Source organism: Callithrix jacchus, chromosome 17 (genome assembly GCF_049354715.1).
Source record: "Callithrix jacchus isolate 240 chromosome 17, calJac240_pri, whole genome shotgun sequence".
NCBI lineage: Eukaryota > Metazoa > Chordata > Mammalia > Primates > Cebidae > Callithrix > Callithrix jacchus.
This window is the reverse complement of record NC_133518.1, coordinates 55731887-55748096: the sequence shown is the minus strand read 5'-3', so window position 1 is coordinate 55748096 and position 16210 is coordinate 55731887. Positions and strand designations below refer to the sequence as shown.

Genomic DNA, 16210 nt, shown 5'->3' with positions numbered 1-16210 from the left:
AGTCTGCCCAGCAGGGACCTTGGTTACCTGTGGCCTTCCCCTATTGGTGTCACTGCTGATCTCAATGCCTCTCTCTCTCTTTTTTTAATCACCAGAAGTATACCATTTAAATATCCATTAAAGAAAAACCTTCAACACTGTAAAATGCCATGAGCTGACTTTCTTTGAACACTTACTAAGTGCTAAGCCATATTAGGCATATTTATTACACATTACTTCCTTTTAATCCACACAGCACGCCATGTTATGGATGAGGAGACTGAGCCTTAGCTATAATGCCTCTCTGTTTATCTAAGGTCACATAGCTAGTAAGTGAAGGAGTCAAGATTTTACCTAAAAGCTATTGATGTTAATGCTCATGCTTTGAGTCACCATGAGTAATATCAGGTCAATTCTAATCATAATAAGAGTCAGCTGGGCTATTTCAGGTACACTTGAGTCCTGGTCTGGGCTGGGCATATGGGGAGAGGGGGTGGACCTAGGCTCTGCAGGCCTGTGCCTTCTGCTCTCAAATAACCCAGGTTCTTGGGAACAAACAACACTTTAGTTTTAAATTTAAACATTTCATTTTTGTTAATATTGCTTTAAATATGGACATCAAACTATATATCATTGGCTCATATCACTTTGATATTAACACAGTTACAGAAAACAATCACGACAGTGATATTTAAAGTTCAGTTCCCCACTCACACCACTTACTCATATCTTAGTTGTTCTATTTGTTTATCTGCCAGCCTCCTGTCTGTTTCCCCTTCCCCCTGCCTGCTACCAACTAGCATGCAAGCCCTTTGAGGGCAGGCAGTCAATCTCTTTGTTCAGCACTGCATCTTCATGGCCTAGACTGCTTGTGCATGGGGAAGGTGCTCATTCAGCATCACTACCCACTGCTTGGTCAGGTTCAGTGCAGAGGGAGCCTTGGGAAAGACAATGCTTGAGCTCTGACAAATTCTCAAAGGAATTCTGTGTCACATCCACCACAGCAGCCACTGGCAGTGAACCAGGAGGCTCGCTCAGAGCTGAGGGTTTACCATACTACTTTCACCCTCAGAAACAGGAAAAAGCCTTTCATATGTCTGTTATGTTTTTACTTTAAGAAAAAGGAAACAAATTTCCTTATTGTGGGAAGGCCTTTTTATTCATGAAGTGTATGCAGAATTAGTAGATAGGAAGAATATGCTGAATTTTCTGAGTCAGATTTTATTTGCTGGCATCATTCTCATTGGTCATTTTAAAATATAATTTTTTAAAATACAAAATAAACACACATGGAGCACTTATCACACACACAACACTTCTCATACACTATGATGGGTTAGGGCTGCTGTCTCCATGAGGCAGTCCCTTGCTGTCTAGCTCTGTGTCACTCAGGGGCCCTAGCGTACAGCTAGACGTGTGGGCAATCCTTAATTAAATAAGTAATTCCTAACTGATTGCTTTTAGCCATTTTATATTTCAGAGGTAATTATTATCTTAAACTTCTAATAAACACAGACACCTCTTTTACTTACAGAATTAGCTATCCTCTCAAATCAAGAGGAGGCTCACTATGAAGACAAACATAGATTTACGGCTTATGTAAAGGCTTCCCATCTCAGCATTGCAGCTTCATCAAAAAAGACTGGATCACACCCATTTTACTTTTATCTAAATCCTTTTTATTGTGATAGATCATCAGTCTGTGTTCCAGCTAAGTAATATTCAGAAATCACAGAGATTCCCACATATACTACTAGAAAAAACAAGGAACTGTTCAGCAATCATTAACAGGGACTGGGATGAAGGTGTGTAACACAGCAAGGAGACTCACTAATCCTAATATGTAATCAATATTTTCAACGCCAACTGTACCTTTAAGAATTGAAATGATAAAAAGAGACTAGTGGTAAACATTCTAATAACTAATTGGAATTTTAAAAATACTTAGAATTAAATATACTGTTATTAAAAAGACCAACATACTTATAAACTATGGACATGTCCTAAGTAGGAAAGCCACTGAGTAAATAATTAAACACAAGCACGCACCTGCATGTTTTCTCTCAGATCTGTGGCATCCCGTATAGGGGGCTGGGCATTCTTGAACACCTCATCTACAGTTTTAATCCACAATGTTCTCAAAGATGCATATTCCCTGGATTTCTTCCCTTTTCTCACAGAAAGGCCCCTTTTATGAGGCTTCCCTCCTCCTCTTCGGTTAGTGATAGCCACATGGACAAATAAAGAAGCATGTGCAAGGACCTCTCCAGTCAAGGACTGCAGGGGGACATGGCGGTAGCCTGTCTGTAAACATTCAAAGGGAATTGTGTACTGGCCTATGAATTCATCCCCAATGTAGTCATCATCCAGCACTACAAAGCGCACCATGGCCAGTTCAGGCAGGTTGATTTGAAATTCAAAGCTTTCATCAAAAATGGGAGCATCTCCGTTCTGGTGCACTGTTTTTGTCCTTTGTTCTGCACAATCAGCAGGGATTCCATGGATTTCAACATAGACATAAGGATCCACCACGTCACCTTTGGCACCTGATCCTTTGGGCTTGGGGAAGTTCTGCCCACTGATGATTTTAATGTGAAGAAGTTGAGGTGAGACCCCTGGGACAGAGTCTTTTGTATTGGCGCTGAAGAAGGAGACCTCCTCCCTCATGATGGCTGGCCGAAGGACATAGCCACAGTTTCCGTTCTGCCTAAACCAGCCGATATTCAGGTCCATCATCAGTCCTGGTGTCTGAAAGTTCATGGCTACAATTTGGCAACCACATTTCCAAAAATCTTGAGGGTTCATGTTACTGGAGTCAATTCTCATTGGACTGGGAAAAACCCTAGCAAGAAAACGTTTGTTGTAATTTACAAAGTCCCCTGGATTTTCATTGGCATACTTGCTGGCAAGCACTTCATTAAAGGAACAGACTTCCCAGTACTTCTGAACCTGAAACGACACCTGAAATTCTTTGAACTGAACTGATTTGCAGATGCTGACCAGTTCAGACAGTTCTTTACAAAGCTGAAATCGCTTCACAGGCACATTGTTGGGTTGCTCCACGTTCTCTTTTCCCATCCTCTGAGACATTTCTGCTCCTTCGTCTTCATCAGTAACATCTCCTTCTACCCCAGAGCAGTTTGAGGACAGCTTCTTTGCTTTAATTAGTATTTTCCCTTTCAGGACATCTGGGGATGGCAGATAAGATTCCTCAACGTTGGGTGACGTTGTGTAGAGCTTGTCTCCTAAAAGTTTCTTCATGTGCTGAACCATTACCTTCTGTTGTTTAATGGAACAGTGGTTTTCTAAACACAATATAAGAGGATACTCTGAAGCAAAGAATGCATACTTGTTAATAATATCAATGACACTGCGGAAGACTATCTGAGAAGTCATGGTGTGGCCTGTGTAAATTACAGGTTCATTGTCTGGCCCATCCCATACATCTAATTCAACACTCCGACAACCCATTTTAAGAGCTCGAATATATCCTGTGATATCTGAGGGACCTCGGAACTGATCCTCTATTAAGTATGTATTATGAGAGGAGTTTATAAAGTAATGAGACAGAGGTTGCTTCATATCCTGACAGACCTTCTTATGTTCTGGATCAAATATATAACAGTCAGGTGACATAAGGTAATTAGTAAACCCGTCTATGGAGAGCCAGCCCTTTTCCTGACCCTCTTTAGATGGCTCATATTTGTGAATAATTTCAAGGCTTATTTCCTCATTTATGTGTGCCACACCCTGTTCTGCCTCAAGAAACATCATAAGGTCCTTGGTATCAAGGAATTCTTTATTGCTTGAAAACTGAACTAAAAGAAAATAAATTTCAGGTCTAGTACAAAGCTCATGAAAAACCTCAATAAATTCTTCCTTTGTGACCTCAGTACCAGCTTTGTCCTTTGATTTATGCAATTCTTTGAACTTAAGCTCAATTTTGCTTGTTTTTAAACCAGGATTGAGGTTTCTGATACATTGCACAGCATTACACAGAGTTATATGTCCAAGGTTATCTACATCGATTTCACTAAACATTTGTGAAACCCAAGAAGTCCTCATGTTATCTTGGCTACTTTCTAGCATATCAAGTGTATGTTTTCCATAAGAAATTAGGTACCGCAGTCCCGTAACCCAGATGTTTGCAACATCTGCGGAGTTGGCAACCAAATCCAGTGACTCATAATTCTCTCCATATATGATAGAAAATGCACAATCTTCAGATATCTGGTCAGAAATGCCATTGCTGCGGAATATGTCTGTGTTTTTTCCTGTTCTCACTTCCTTGATGGATTTAATGTCGATCTTAGCTTTCTCAGAATCCTTCTTTGATGGCTCCCACCTTAGGCTCTGCATGTCGGCATCCAGTAAAAAGTACCTGTGATAAATTCTAGAGTTGGAGCGAACCTTTTTGAGTTCTGAACCCTCAACCATTGAATTAATACAGTCACTTGCACTGCTGATCTTCTTCTCCGTCGGCATGCTGCTGAATGAGACTGTCTTTTTTCGTTCCCGTTTCTGTTTTGTACCATCCTAGGAGAAAAAAAGACACTGTATTAGAATAACATAAATATAGGTTTCTATGTTCTTTGCTTTAATTGCTTGAAAATCATAAACAGAAATTTAATTTCCCTGGAAAAAAATCACACTATTAAGATTTCCTATTCCAGGTCCTGTGATGAATGATACTCATTAATCTCTAAAGCTCAGAAGTGGCCTTAAAGTTGACAGCTTAATCCAACAGGGATGAAATCATTATTGAGTAAGTGCAATTCATATTTATCAAGAGGAACAATTTCAGGCCAGGAACGGGGGTTCACACCTATAAACTCAGCACTTTGGGAAGCCAAGACTATAGGACTGCTTGAGGCAAGGCGTTTGAGACCAACCTGGGCGATACAGTGAGATCCCATCTCTACGAAAAAATTGTTTTGGCCTGGCGAAGTGGCTGACACCTGGAATCCCAGCACTTTGGGAGGATGAGGTGGGCAGATCACCTGAGGTTAGGAGTTTGAGACCAGCCTGGCCAACATGGTGAAACCCTGTCTCTACTAAAAACACAAAAATTAGCCGGGAGTGGTGGCGGGCACCTGCAATCCCAGCTATTTGGAAGGCTGAGGCAGAAGAATCGCTTAAATTTGGGAGGCAAAGGTTGCAGTGAGCCAAGATCACACCACTGCACTCCAGCCTGGGTAACAGAGCAAGACTCTGTCTCAAAAAAAAAAAAAAAGGAATTAGCCAGATATGGTGGGTGGTTCATGGCTGTAGTCCTAGCTATTCAGAGGGCTGAGATGGAAAAACTGCTTGAGCCCAGGAGACTGAGGCTGCAATGAGCTATGATCTTGCCAAAGCACACCAACCTGGGCAACAGAATGAGATCTTGTCTCTAAAAAATAAAAGGAAAGAAAGAAAGAATTTTCAGGGCCCAGGGAAAAGTGAAAATGCAGGATTCCTTGATTAAAAACTATTAAGAATTTCAAGAAGGTGACAGAAGAGTTAAGTGAAGCCCAGGGCTCTTCCGAGTCAGTGTGAAGCCTGTGCCACTATACAGATCATACATCATGAAACAGGCCCTATTTCTATGTATACCTCCTACACCAATGCTTCTCGTCACCAGACCATCTGTCTCAGAATCACCTGGGTTACCTGGTTATAATGCAGATTCCTAGGCCCATGGAACCAGTTCCCTGGGGTCCCAAGAAATTTGCATTCAAGGTAGCACCCCATGTCATGGGGGGATGTACACTAAAGTTTAAAACCATTTTCTGACTACTTGGACTAAGACAATGATGAGAAACAGCTAAGTACAAACCAATTAAGTATCTGTTAAATGGGAATTCCAGCAGAAATTCCTCTCTTCAAAGTCTCATACTAGATCAGTCATCATTATATATCAGATAGACACGGTTTTACTGTTTCAGTTGTAGTAACTCTGAGATGTAGGCTTAGATTATAGCTGGAGGAGCTCCTAAATTTGCAGAGCTGGATTTATTAAAACCTACTACTATACACTAGACCAACGCTTAGAACAATGTCACCTAGTACCTTAATGTTAATAGATCATTAAAAGGACTAAGTTTAAAACTTCATGCAGCATTTATTTCTAAAGAAGTTAGCATCACCAGTAAGGCACTGTTCAACTTTCCTGCTTAAGATAACATGTTCTCATCTTAAGGGGCTGACATCTACCTCTGTGTGTATACTTAAGCCCTTCCTTGTATAGATTCGTTTATTATTTGGGGGGAAAATAAGCTCAAATTCCCTCAGAAGATCTTTCACAATTTTAAACCTTTCAGGATGTGTATAAAATCTATGACAAATTTTCAGTAAGTCACTGTATTCGTAAATAAGAAATAGGGATGGGAGCTGGAATTATATCACTTTCATGCCAAAGAAAAGAACATTGTTAAATATTATACAAAGGCAATTCTAATTTTCCTGCTCTGGATAGAAAATCTCTGTATTTTAAAAAGCTATTATGCTATAGTCTATCTTTGAAATTTAAAACCACTTTTACTTTCTGACTATATTTCCAAAAGCAATTTGCAGAAGGTAATTAAACTTAAACTTTAAATCAAATGGGTATCATATTCCTGAAAGTTTCAAAATGAACCATAGAGGCTTTTGTGATCTGAGTGCCAAGACAAAACATAAAAGCCACAAGGTAAAGTATTTCTTTACAACCATATCCTCAGAATAATAAAGTGCAAAATACATAAAAACTATGGTAATTGTATCTGTAAGATACATTATATTATAGTCATTCCAAGTCCCTAAAGCATAGATTGTATTATATCAAGCGAGTAAGTTAGCATGAAATTAGCTTTGTAATCAGTCATACAAAAGGACATGAAACAAATGTCTAAATTTTCTATTCTTCAAAATAAAGGATGTCTTTAGTTTTTAAAAGACACATTTACCTTTCATAAAGGCAACATCCTGAGTCAGTAAGGGAATTTTATAATCTTTATATATCCTGTCTCAAAGACGACACTAGTAGAACAATTACAAAAATATATGTAGATGTTTATCCACAGATTCATGAAAATATATATAATATTTTCTCAACATTGTAATCTTCTATTCTTTCATTCTACATGCTAATTAATATTCTGTTACACTTTCTAATTTGGTATAAATGATACATGTCAGATTCATAGGTTTCTTTTTTATTAAGAGGGAAAAGGCCTAATAGCAAAGTAAGTTAATAACATACACACATGCTCACATACCCATGTGTGTGGAACAGACAGCAGCTTAAACACCATACTGTGGCTTTAAAAACATTGCCATGCTTTTCACAAACCAGCCCAGGCTTTGACTGGTGACTTCTGGTTATCAGTTGCAGATGCATGAACATGATGACCACCCAAGTATGGGCAGATATAACCACATCAAGGACACCCCTTAGCAGAGACTTCCTGTCTCTTCCACCCACTCTATCTGCTGCTGCCTAGAACTGTCTGTCCTCTCCATAGCACACCAAGGCCTGAATCTGTTTCTCCTTCTTCACTAGCAAATAAAGTGATCAGAAAACACCAATAGAGGAGTGTGCTTGTTTAGAGACCAATAAGGAAGAGAACGAACAGGTGTGAGCTTTTAATGGGTGGACCAGAATCTCTGGCTAGGAGCAACAAGTGCATGTGACTACAGGAGAAGCTGGTGAACTGGTCCTCCACAGCCAGGAGAAAAGGAAGGGGAGGAAAGAAGCATTTGTGTGGGAGAGAAGGAGAACTGGGGTTCAATGGCAGGAGACTGAGCCCCAAATTGCCTAACTCCTGGAATCTTTATTCCACTCTTACTCATTTCAACTTGGCTTTCATTGTTCAGCCTGGCAGTGATCAAATATTTGCCTAAGCTGAGTGGCTGGTCAGGAGGACAGAGCTGGGATCTATTGTCTAAGCTGCCTCGTAATGCAAGTTAGTTTAAACTAGATAATTAAAATTATTCAAACTACATGTGCTATACATACAGCTTTCTAACTGGAAGAACATTAAATGCACACTCCTCAGATGCATTAACAATCTAAAACCAGAGGAAAAAAATGTAGGTTTCTGCTGAGATAGTTGTGCTTCAAAATACTGTTTAAAAATAGTACAGGCCAAGCATGGTGGCTCATGCCTGTAATCCCAACACTTTGGGAGGCTGAGGTGGGCGGATCATGAGGTCAGGAGATCAAAACCATCCTGCCCAACATGGTGAAACACTGTCTCTTACTAAAAATACCAAAAAAAAAAAAAAATTAGCTGGGCATGGTGGTGCACACCCATAGTCCCAGCTACTCGGAAGGCTGAGGCAGGTGAATTGCTTGAACCCAGAAGCCAGAGATTGCAGTGAGTCGAGATCGCACATCTGCCCTACGGCCTGGGCAACAGTGTGAGACTTCAACTCAAAAAAAAAATAGTATAAATAATTTCTCAGTGTTGGCTGTTATATCATGAAGGAGTACTCATCACCCAAAGCTTCTGAGTGGTGAACACAACAAAAGGGAAACGCGGTGCAATTCCACTACTCTATTAGCACTTAGTTACCTCAAGAGAAAGAACACACAAAAAATGTCTGGACTGGAAGAAAACCAGCTTCCAAAAGAACCTACCCCCATATCACCCTGAAATTTTGCATTTCTTGATAATCATAACATTTAGAACTAGGAAGAAACAAAGATTCATTTGTACATTAGCCAATACTTATTTACAGGATAACAATTTCATACGAGGAATGATTTTAGGTAAAACAATGAACTAGAAAGAGGCTAGGAAAGCATTCTGCACCACAGCAAACTCAGGAAGAATAAAAATGTTTATAGAACTCATATTTAGCATTAAAAATATAAATAGCCATATTGAGTCCTATGGAAAAAGATTCATCTTTCTAACATAACTGCCTACTTTATTTAATAGAAAGCTGTCACTAAAAACAGGAGGCCACTAAAATTACCATCTGGGATACTTGAGTAGCAGTTTCACAAACGGGCATGGGCAATTTCATAAATTCTCATCCTAAAATGGGATACGGAATAGGTGATACTCATTTCTTCTGCTGGCAACAAGGTGTCTGGCACTGATTCAATTGATTTAGCTCACTCTGGAGAAGAGCAACGAGAAACCAAGTTGAGGAGCTGCAGTCTTGTCCAATGGCACACAGATAGTTAACGCCCTGCGGGAAACTACCTCCTGTTTCCTATTCCATTTGAAAGACTTGAAAGACCTCCACTTGAAAGACCCCTGTCTTTCAAGACTCATTTCTTCCCGTTTTCTGTTTGATTTATTCCTCAATAAACATCATGAGAAAACGATGCTTCAATATCCAGATTCAATATCCTGGCAAAACAGTGATCAAGTCTAGGCAGTGATTCTGGTGTGGGGCTGGGGAGTGGGCATGAGGTGGCTTAGAATGGGGAGAGGATGTAGTATGAAAACAAAGCAGCCATTTATCCCTCTGGTTTCCTTGAATCAAGTTATTTAATTTGAAATATAAATAACATTAAAGAAAAGTAGGGGATCTTCATGTTTATCAAAGAGGATCTAAAATTAGAGAGTTGAGAAACTGTGGGTTAAAGAAACAAAAAACCCCAAGAAAGAATTTGAAGTCCATTAAAGGAGTACAGCAAGGCCTGATCTTTCTTCAGCTCAATAACAATAACTCTGAATTGAAAGAGTAAGTCATGCCAGGCACATAAGGGCTACCTTGCAAGGTTTTTACACATCTTTAAAACTTTGATGTTCACTCCAAGATGAGAAAAAAAGAAGAAAAAGGGGGATTTGGGACAAAGCAGTCACTCTGAAGGTTATTTTATAAAATAAAATGAATTGAAAAAGGATAAAATAACAGAAAGGAAAGCTAAGTACGGTTAAATGCTGCTTCTTGCTTATGTGGAAGGGCCTTTTATTGCAAGTAACAGGAACTCCTTGGCCTGTGGATGCCTCTCCTCCGTGGGCCCTCCTCTTCTGTCATGCCATCTACTGTATTCTGTATTCCAAAAGCTCACCTCTACCCCAGCTTAGCAGAGTCTATGAGGTCTTAGATCTGCAATGGCTTAGGAGCCTATCTGTGACTTAAAAAGTCATGAAGTGGGGGCAAGTAAGGTTCAGATGGTGCTTTACAATAGAGAAAGCCAAGACAGAATGTCACTTCTACCCTAACAAGAAAAAGCCCACCAATCTATAAATCATAACCATTCTTATATCCACCAGAGAGCCACGATCACAGAGAAACCAAGGGAACTGAATTCCAAAGAGTGACAAGCCCCTCCAAGGAGAAATCAGACACAGAAACTGTTTTAGTTTTGGTAGAGCATAAGAAGATGTGGCCACCATGGAAGCAGGTAAGAGGAAATCAGAGAAAATTTTAAGGAACTCCTAAAAGTCAAGTGTGGCCTGGTGTATCCGTCTAGGGTAATGGGGAATGCCAGACACAGGAAGAGTTTGCACTCATTTCTAAATCTTCTCCATGGGTATTCATGAGAAAAACTGGGGGTAGAGCAGGGCCACTGGGAAAAAGGACATTTTAACAATTCTTCCAGTGGGCCACTGGGAAAAGGGTAAAAGCAGAATCCATCCACCTCTGGAACCAGGCAAAGATCTACTGCCCTAGGGGTGGCAGTAGCAGAACCTCTTATAATCAGGAGCCTGCACCAACAAAAGCAGAGCTCTGCTATGACCAGGAGAGTTTCAGAAAACTATCACCTGCCCAAATTCAAAACAGATACAGGAAGAGTTCTGCTGCCACAGGCAGGAGGGAGGTTAGGACAGGTGAGAAGGCCAATTCTTGAGGCCCAGGTGCACAGGGCTGCCTAAAACTGAGCAACAGGACCAAAAATTCTCCCTGACCCCACCAGAAGCCTAATACCAAGAAGCAAGCAGTCTACTATTACAGGAGGGACAAGAACATGGGAAGAAGCCCCTATCTGACACTGGCATTCATAGCTGACAGCTGAAGGCAGAGCAGGAACTCTGCGTAAACCCTCTAGGACCCTTCCTGCCTCCTCAACACACTAAACACAAGGTGACAGTCGCCCACCAGTGGAGAAATTTGAAAGCAGTGGTACAATGAAGGTAACAATGGCAACACAAATCCCAAACCTGGCCCAATTACTAACTCAATCTTCCCAACACTAGTGACCTAGAAGAAGAGACATGCCCATTTCTGAGCACACTATTTACTTCAGTCTCTATTAACCATGATTTTCATACCCAATAAAAATGGCAGGTCATACCAAAAAAGTAAGAAGCAAAACAAAACAAAACACACTGTCAAGAGATAAAGCAATCAATAGAGCCAGATTCTGGAAATGACTCAGAAGATGTTCAAACTATGCAATGTGAGATTAGAACAACTATGATTAATATGTTAAAAGATCTAGTGGAGGAAGTGGACAATGTGCATGATCAGATGGTATATTTCCACAGAAAGATGGGAATTTTAAAATATAGTCCAAAGGAAATACTGTTAAAAAAAATACCCCTACATCAGAGATGATGAATTCCTTGATAGACTAATAAGCAGACTAAATACAATGAAGAAAAGAATCTGTAAACTTGCAGATAGGTCAACAGAAATTATCCAAATAAAAACACAAGGAAACAAAAGAGTATGTACATATCTATATCTATATATATATATATATATATATATATATATATATATTTAGATGCTATGTTAAAAAAAATATATATATATATTTTCTTTTTTAAAAAAACAGAGCATCTAAGAGCTGTTGTCTAACTTATGTGAAAACAAAATCCCTGTAGGTAAAACAAGAGAGATAATAGGGCAGCAAAGTATCTGAAGAAATAAGGTCCTAGAATTTTCCAAATTAAGCACCTCAAAAATAAGAAGCTCAAGCAAGATCCAACACACACAAACACATACACACACACACACACACTCCTGGATATATCATTGCTGAAAACCAATTAAACAGAAAAGCTTTTAGGCAGCCAAAGAAAAAAGAAAGTCACATATAGAAAAGCATCAATAAGAATTCTAGTTCAGATGATGGGAAAAAATTGAAAGTCTTTCTTCTAAGATCTGGAACTAGACAAGGATGTCCATTTTTACCACTTTTATTCAACATAGTATTGGAAGTCCTACCCAGAGTAATTAAGCAACAGAATGAGAGAAAGGGAATCCAAATTGGAAAAAAATAAGTCAAACTGTCCTTGTTTGTAGATGACATGATCTTATATTTAGAAAAATCTAAAGACTCCATCAATAAACTTCTAGAACTGATAAACAAATTCAGTAAAGTTACAAGATACAAAATCAACACAAAAAAATTAGTATCATTCCTCTACACCAACAGTAAACAATGAGAAAAGGAAATCAAGAAAGCAATCCAATTTATGATAGCTATAAAAATAACTAAGAATAAATGTAACCAAAGAAGTTAACTATCTCTACGATAAAAATGATAAAGCACTAATGAAACTGAAGAAGATACGTCAAAACAATGGAAAGCGATACTATGTTCATGCATTAGAAGAATTAATATTGTTAAAATATCCATACTACCCAAAACAATCTGCAGATTTAATGTAATCCTTATTAATTACATTCTTCACAGAAATAGAAAATGCAATCCTAAGATTTATATGGAACCACAAAAAAAGAACCCAAATAGCCATAGCAATACTGAGCACAAAGAACAAAGCTGGAGGCATCATCACAGTACCTGACTTCAAAATATACTACAAAGCTATAGTGACCAAAACAGCATGGTACTGACATCGAAACAGACATATAGACCAATGACAAAGTAGAGAACCCAGAAATAAATCAAAGCATTTACAGCTAACTCATTTTCAACAAAGGCATCAAGAGCATACATTAAAGAAAGGACAGTCTCTTCAATAAAGAGTGCTGGGAAAATCAGATATCCATATACAATGAATGAAACTAGACCCCTATCTCTCACCATATACAAAAAATCAAATCAAAATGGATTAAGGACTTAAATGTAAGACCTAAACAATGAAACTACTAGAAGAAAACACTGGGGAAACAATTCACACTTAAAGACATTCATCTGGGCAAGATTTTTTAGGATACGATTTCAAAAGCACAAGCCACAATAACAAAAATGAATAAATGGGTTTACATTTGTAAAAGCCTTCTACACAGCAAAAGAAACAATGAACAGAGTGAAAAGAGAAAGCCTACAGAATGGGAGAAACTCAACAGCAAAATTAAAAAATCAACTTAAAAATGTGCAAATGATCTAAATAGACATTTTCAAAAGAAATACAAATGGCCAACAAGTACATGAAAAAATGCTCAGCATCACTACTTACCAGGGAAATACTAATCAAAACCACAGTAAGGATATCACAGCATCCCAGTTAAAATGGCTATCATCAAAAAGACAAAAAAATAAAAACAGAAGCTAGTGTAGATGTGGAAAAAGTGTGTTGGTGGAAATGTAAATTAGTACAGCCATTGTGGAAAAACAGTATGAAGATTTCTTTAAAAAGCTAAAAATAGAACTACTATATAATCCAGCAATCTCTCTGCTAGGTACATAACCAAATGAAAGAAAATCAATATATTGAAGAAATACCTGCATACCCATGTTTATCACAGTACTATTCACAATAGCCAAAATATGGAATCAACCTAAGAGTTCATCAATGGATGAATAGACTTTTTAAATGTGGTAAGTATACATAATAGAATATTACTCACCCACAGGAAGAAAACAACTGTCATTTGCAGCAACATGGATGGAACTGGAGGATATCATGAAATAAATCAGGCACAGAAAGACAAATGTCACATGCACTCATATGTGAGAGCTAAGAAGGTTAATCTCATGGAGGTAGAGAGTAGAATGGTATTTATCAGAGGCTTGGGAAGGGTAAGAAGGAGGGGAAATAAAGAGAAGATACGGTTAATGGGTACAAATGACAGAAGAAATAAGTTCTAGAATTTGACGGCACAGTAGGTTGACTATAGTTATTAATAATTTAATCTATATTTCAAAAGAGGAGATTTGAAATATTCTCAACATAAGGAAATTATAATGTTTGATGTGACTGATGTCCCAATTACTCTGATTTGATCACTTTACATTGTATGCATGTATCAAAATATAAAACATACTCCCAAAAATACATACAATTATAATGTATCAATTGAAAAAAATAAAAGATAATTCAGTTCAGATGAATTACAGGTGATCCACTTATATCTATAAGTTGTTTACTTAACCACCACCCTGCAAATGTACTACGTATAAGGAATAGTTTTATGAAAAAGTTATTCTCTTTTAAAGGACTGTAGTCCCCAAATTCACCTGTGCTTTCAAAGGTGTCTCTAACTTAGATGTTAGTCTTTGAGAGATCACAGGTGAGTTTCACAGGATTTACAAGACTGTGACTGAATTCTGAATAAGATCTGCAAAGTCACCTCTCTTCCTCTAAGAAGTTTAGAATCATAGCCTTATTAACATAAACTTTAGAAGACAGAGATTAAGATTATCACTTCCTAGGAAAGAATGTCTACCCTAAATGCCAGAGTAAAGGCAGAGGATAAATGTTTTACAGAGTTTTCAAGGAAATTTTAAAGCTATCCAAAAGAGAAATGACAAACTGGGAGACAGGGAAGAAATGAAAATTTAAATACATAATTTATAGATAAAATACATAATTTATAGAATTTCATTAATAAAAACAGCAAAATCAATCACAGAAAGAACTTTTATTGATAGCTGTGAAATGGTTTTCTTATACCAGAGTAGAACAAAAAAATTTCAATAGTTTGTCAACTTTCTAGTTAAGGAATCACCCACAGAAATACTTGGCACCACAAGATGTGAGCTAGCACTGCATGTCCTCTGTGCCTCGGTTTCCTTACCTGTAAAACAGCCATCAAAATAATACCTATCCCCCAAATGTTATGTATGGTACTTAACACCACAGGGTTGTTGCAGTGATCAAATGAGTTCATATCTGAAAAGTGCTCTAAACACTGCCTGGAATGTTGTACAGTTTACATTAGCCCCTGTTCAATAAATACATTTCAGGCTGAAATTATTTCTTCATGAAAGAATAACGAAAAGAAATACCATCACAAATGTGTCACTGCAATACTCTAATCACTTATGATTTGTTGAAAGATAATCCTGTCACAGAAGAAACAGAATGAATGTCACTCCCTCTGAGTCTTGTTTAACTGATAACACAACCAAATGAATGTGATGCCCAAGATATACTGGGAAACTGTCAAAGATGGCCAGCTGCCCTCTCAAAATATAGCTTCAGAAGGCTGCATCCCCACACCCATAGGGAAGAAAACATTTCTCAAAGTCTTCTGTTAATTTTAAAGCCCACCAATGTAATTAAAATGATAATTTAGGTCTTGTATAAAGTATTCACATAGGAGTACAAGTTTGAAGCAGTGATCCCCATAATCTCCAGAATAAATGACATCACTCAAAGCACTTTGTGACTGAAATTATTTAGATGATTCCTTCTGTTTTACACTCTCCTATTATTTGCAATGTAGATAAACCTACAGCGCCCAAAACAGCTACATGTAAAGAAAACAAATTTCCATTTTTTGTAAAATGAAGCTTTCAAGGTCAGGTTAAAGTTTCCAAATAATTCAGTGTAACGGGTTACATCTGCCTTTAAAGCAATCGAGTCTCTACTTGTGAAATCACAGGACCATAATAACATACAATACAGTTTTCACAACACTCTTTTTGCAAAACATTTTCACTACTACCAAAATATTTCCTCAAAGTAAATATACAAAGCCACAATCTACATCTGTGTCCAATGCAAACTACAACAAAATTCATCAGTTTTCTCCAGTAATGAAAAACTTAATGGTAAACACTGAGCTCCTATAAATTATACTAGCAATCCTTTGTATTTCAGTGAAAATAATGATGCTAATAAATTTTAAGTTATGGTCTCTTATAATGGTACTTAAGTGGCACAATTTGGTGTAAAAACTGTGTTTCTCAACTGTAGATATGGTAGCTTCATATTAAGCATATTATAAAGCTTGTTGACTTCCTATACCACAGAGCTATTTAAAGATGTCATTATATAAATTTAATTGTTAATAACTGTCTAGTAAATTGCATTGAATTTTAAAAGATATGCAAGTTGAATCACATAATGTGAAACATATCAATCCTAAGAGTAATCATTCTTTCCCATATACTGTGCTGGTTCTTCACTATTTCAGGATAACTTTAAAGAAAAAAAAAACAATTTCC

At 37.8% G+C, this 16210-nt stretch overlaps 1 protein-coding gene across 5 annotated transcripts in view; it reads right to left on the bottom strand.

Moving 5' to 3' along the window:
- The window catches only part of PLCL2 (phospholipase C like 2), a 267523-nt gene that overhangs the window by 77690 nt on the left and 173623 nt on the right, over nt 1-16210 (bottom strand). For all 5 annotated transcript variants that reach the window (XR_013528664.1, XR_004735843.3, XM_035278046.3 and 2 more), the window contains exon 2: nt 2029-4515. Coding sequence is in view for 3 of the 5 variants with exons in the window: in XM_078354324.1 (XP_078210450.1) it covers nt 2029-4515 (2487 nt within the window). In the remaining 2 variants the exon portion in view is untranslated. The remainder of the gene's footprint in view (nt 1-2028; nt 4516-16210) is intronic.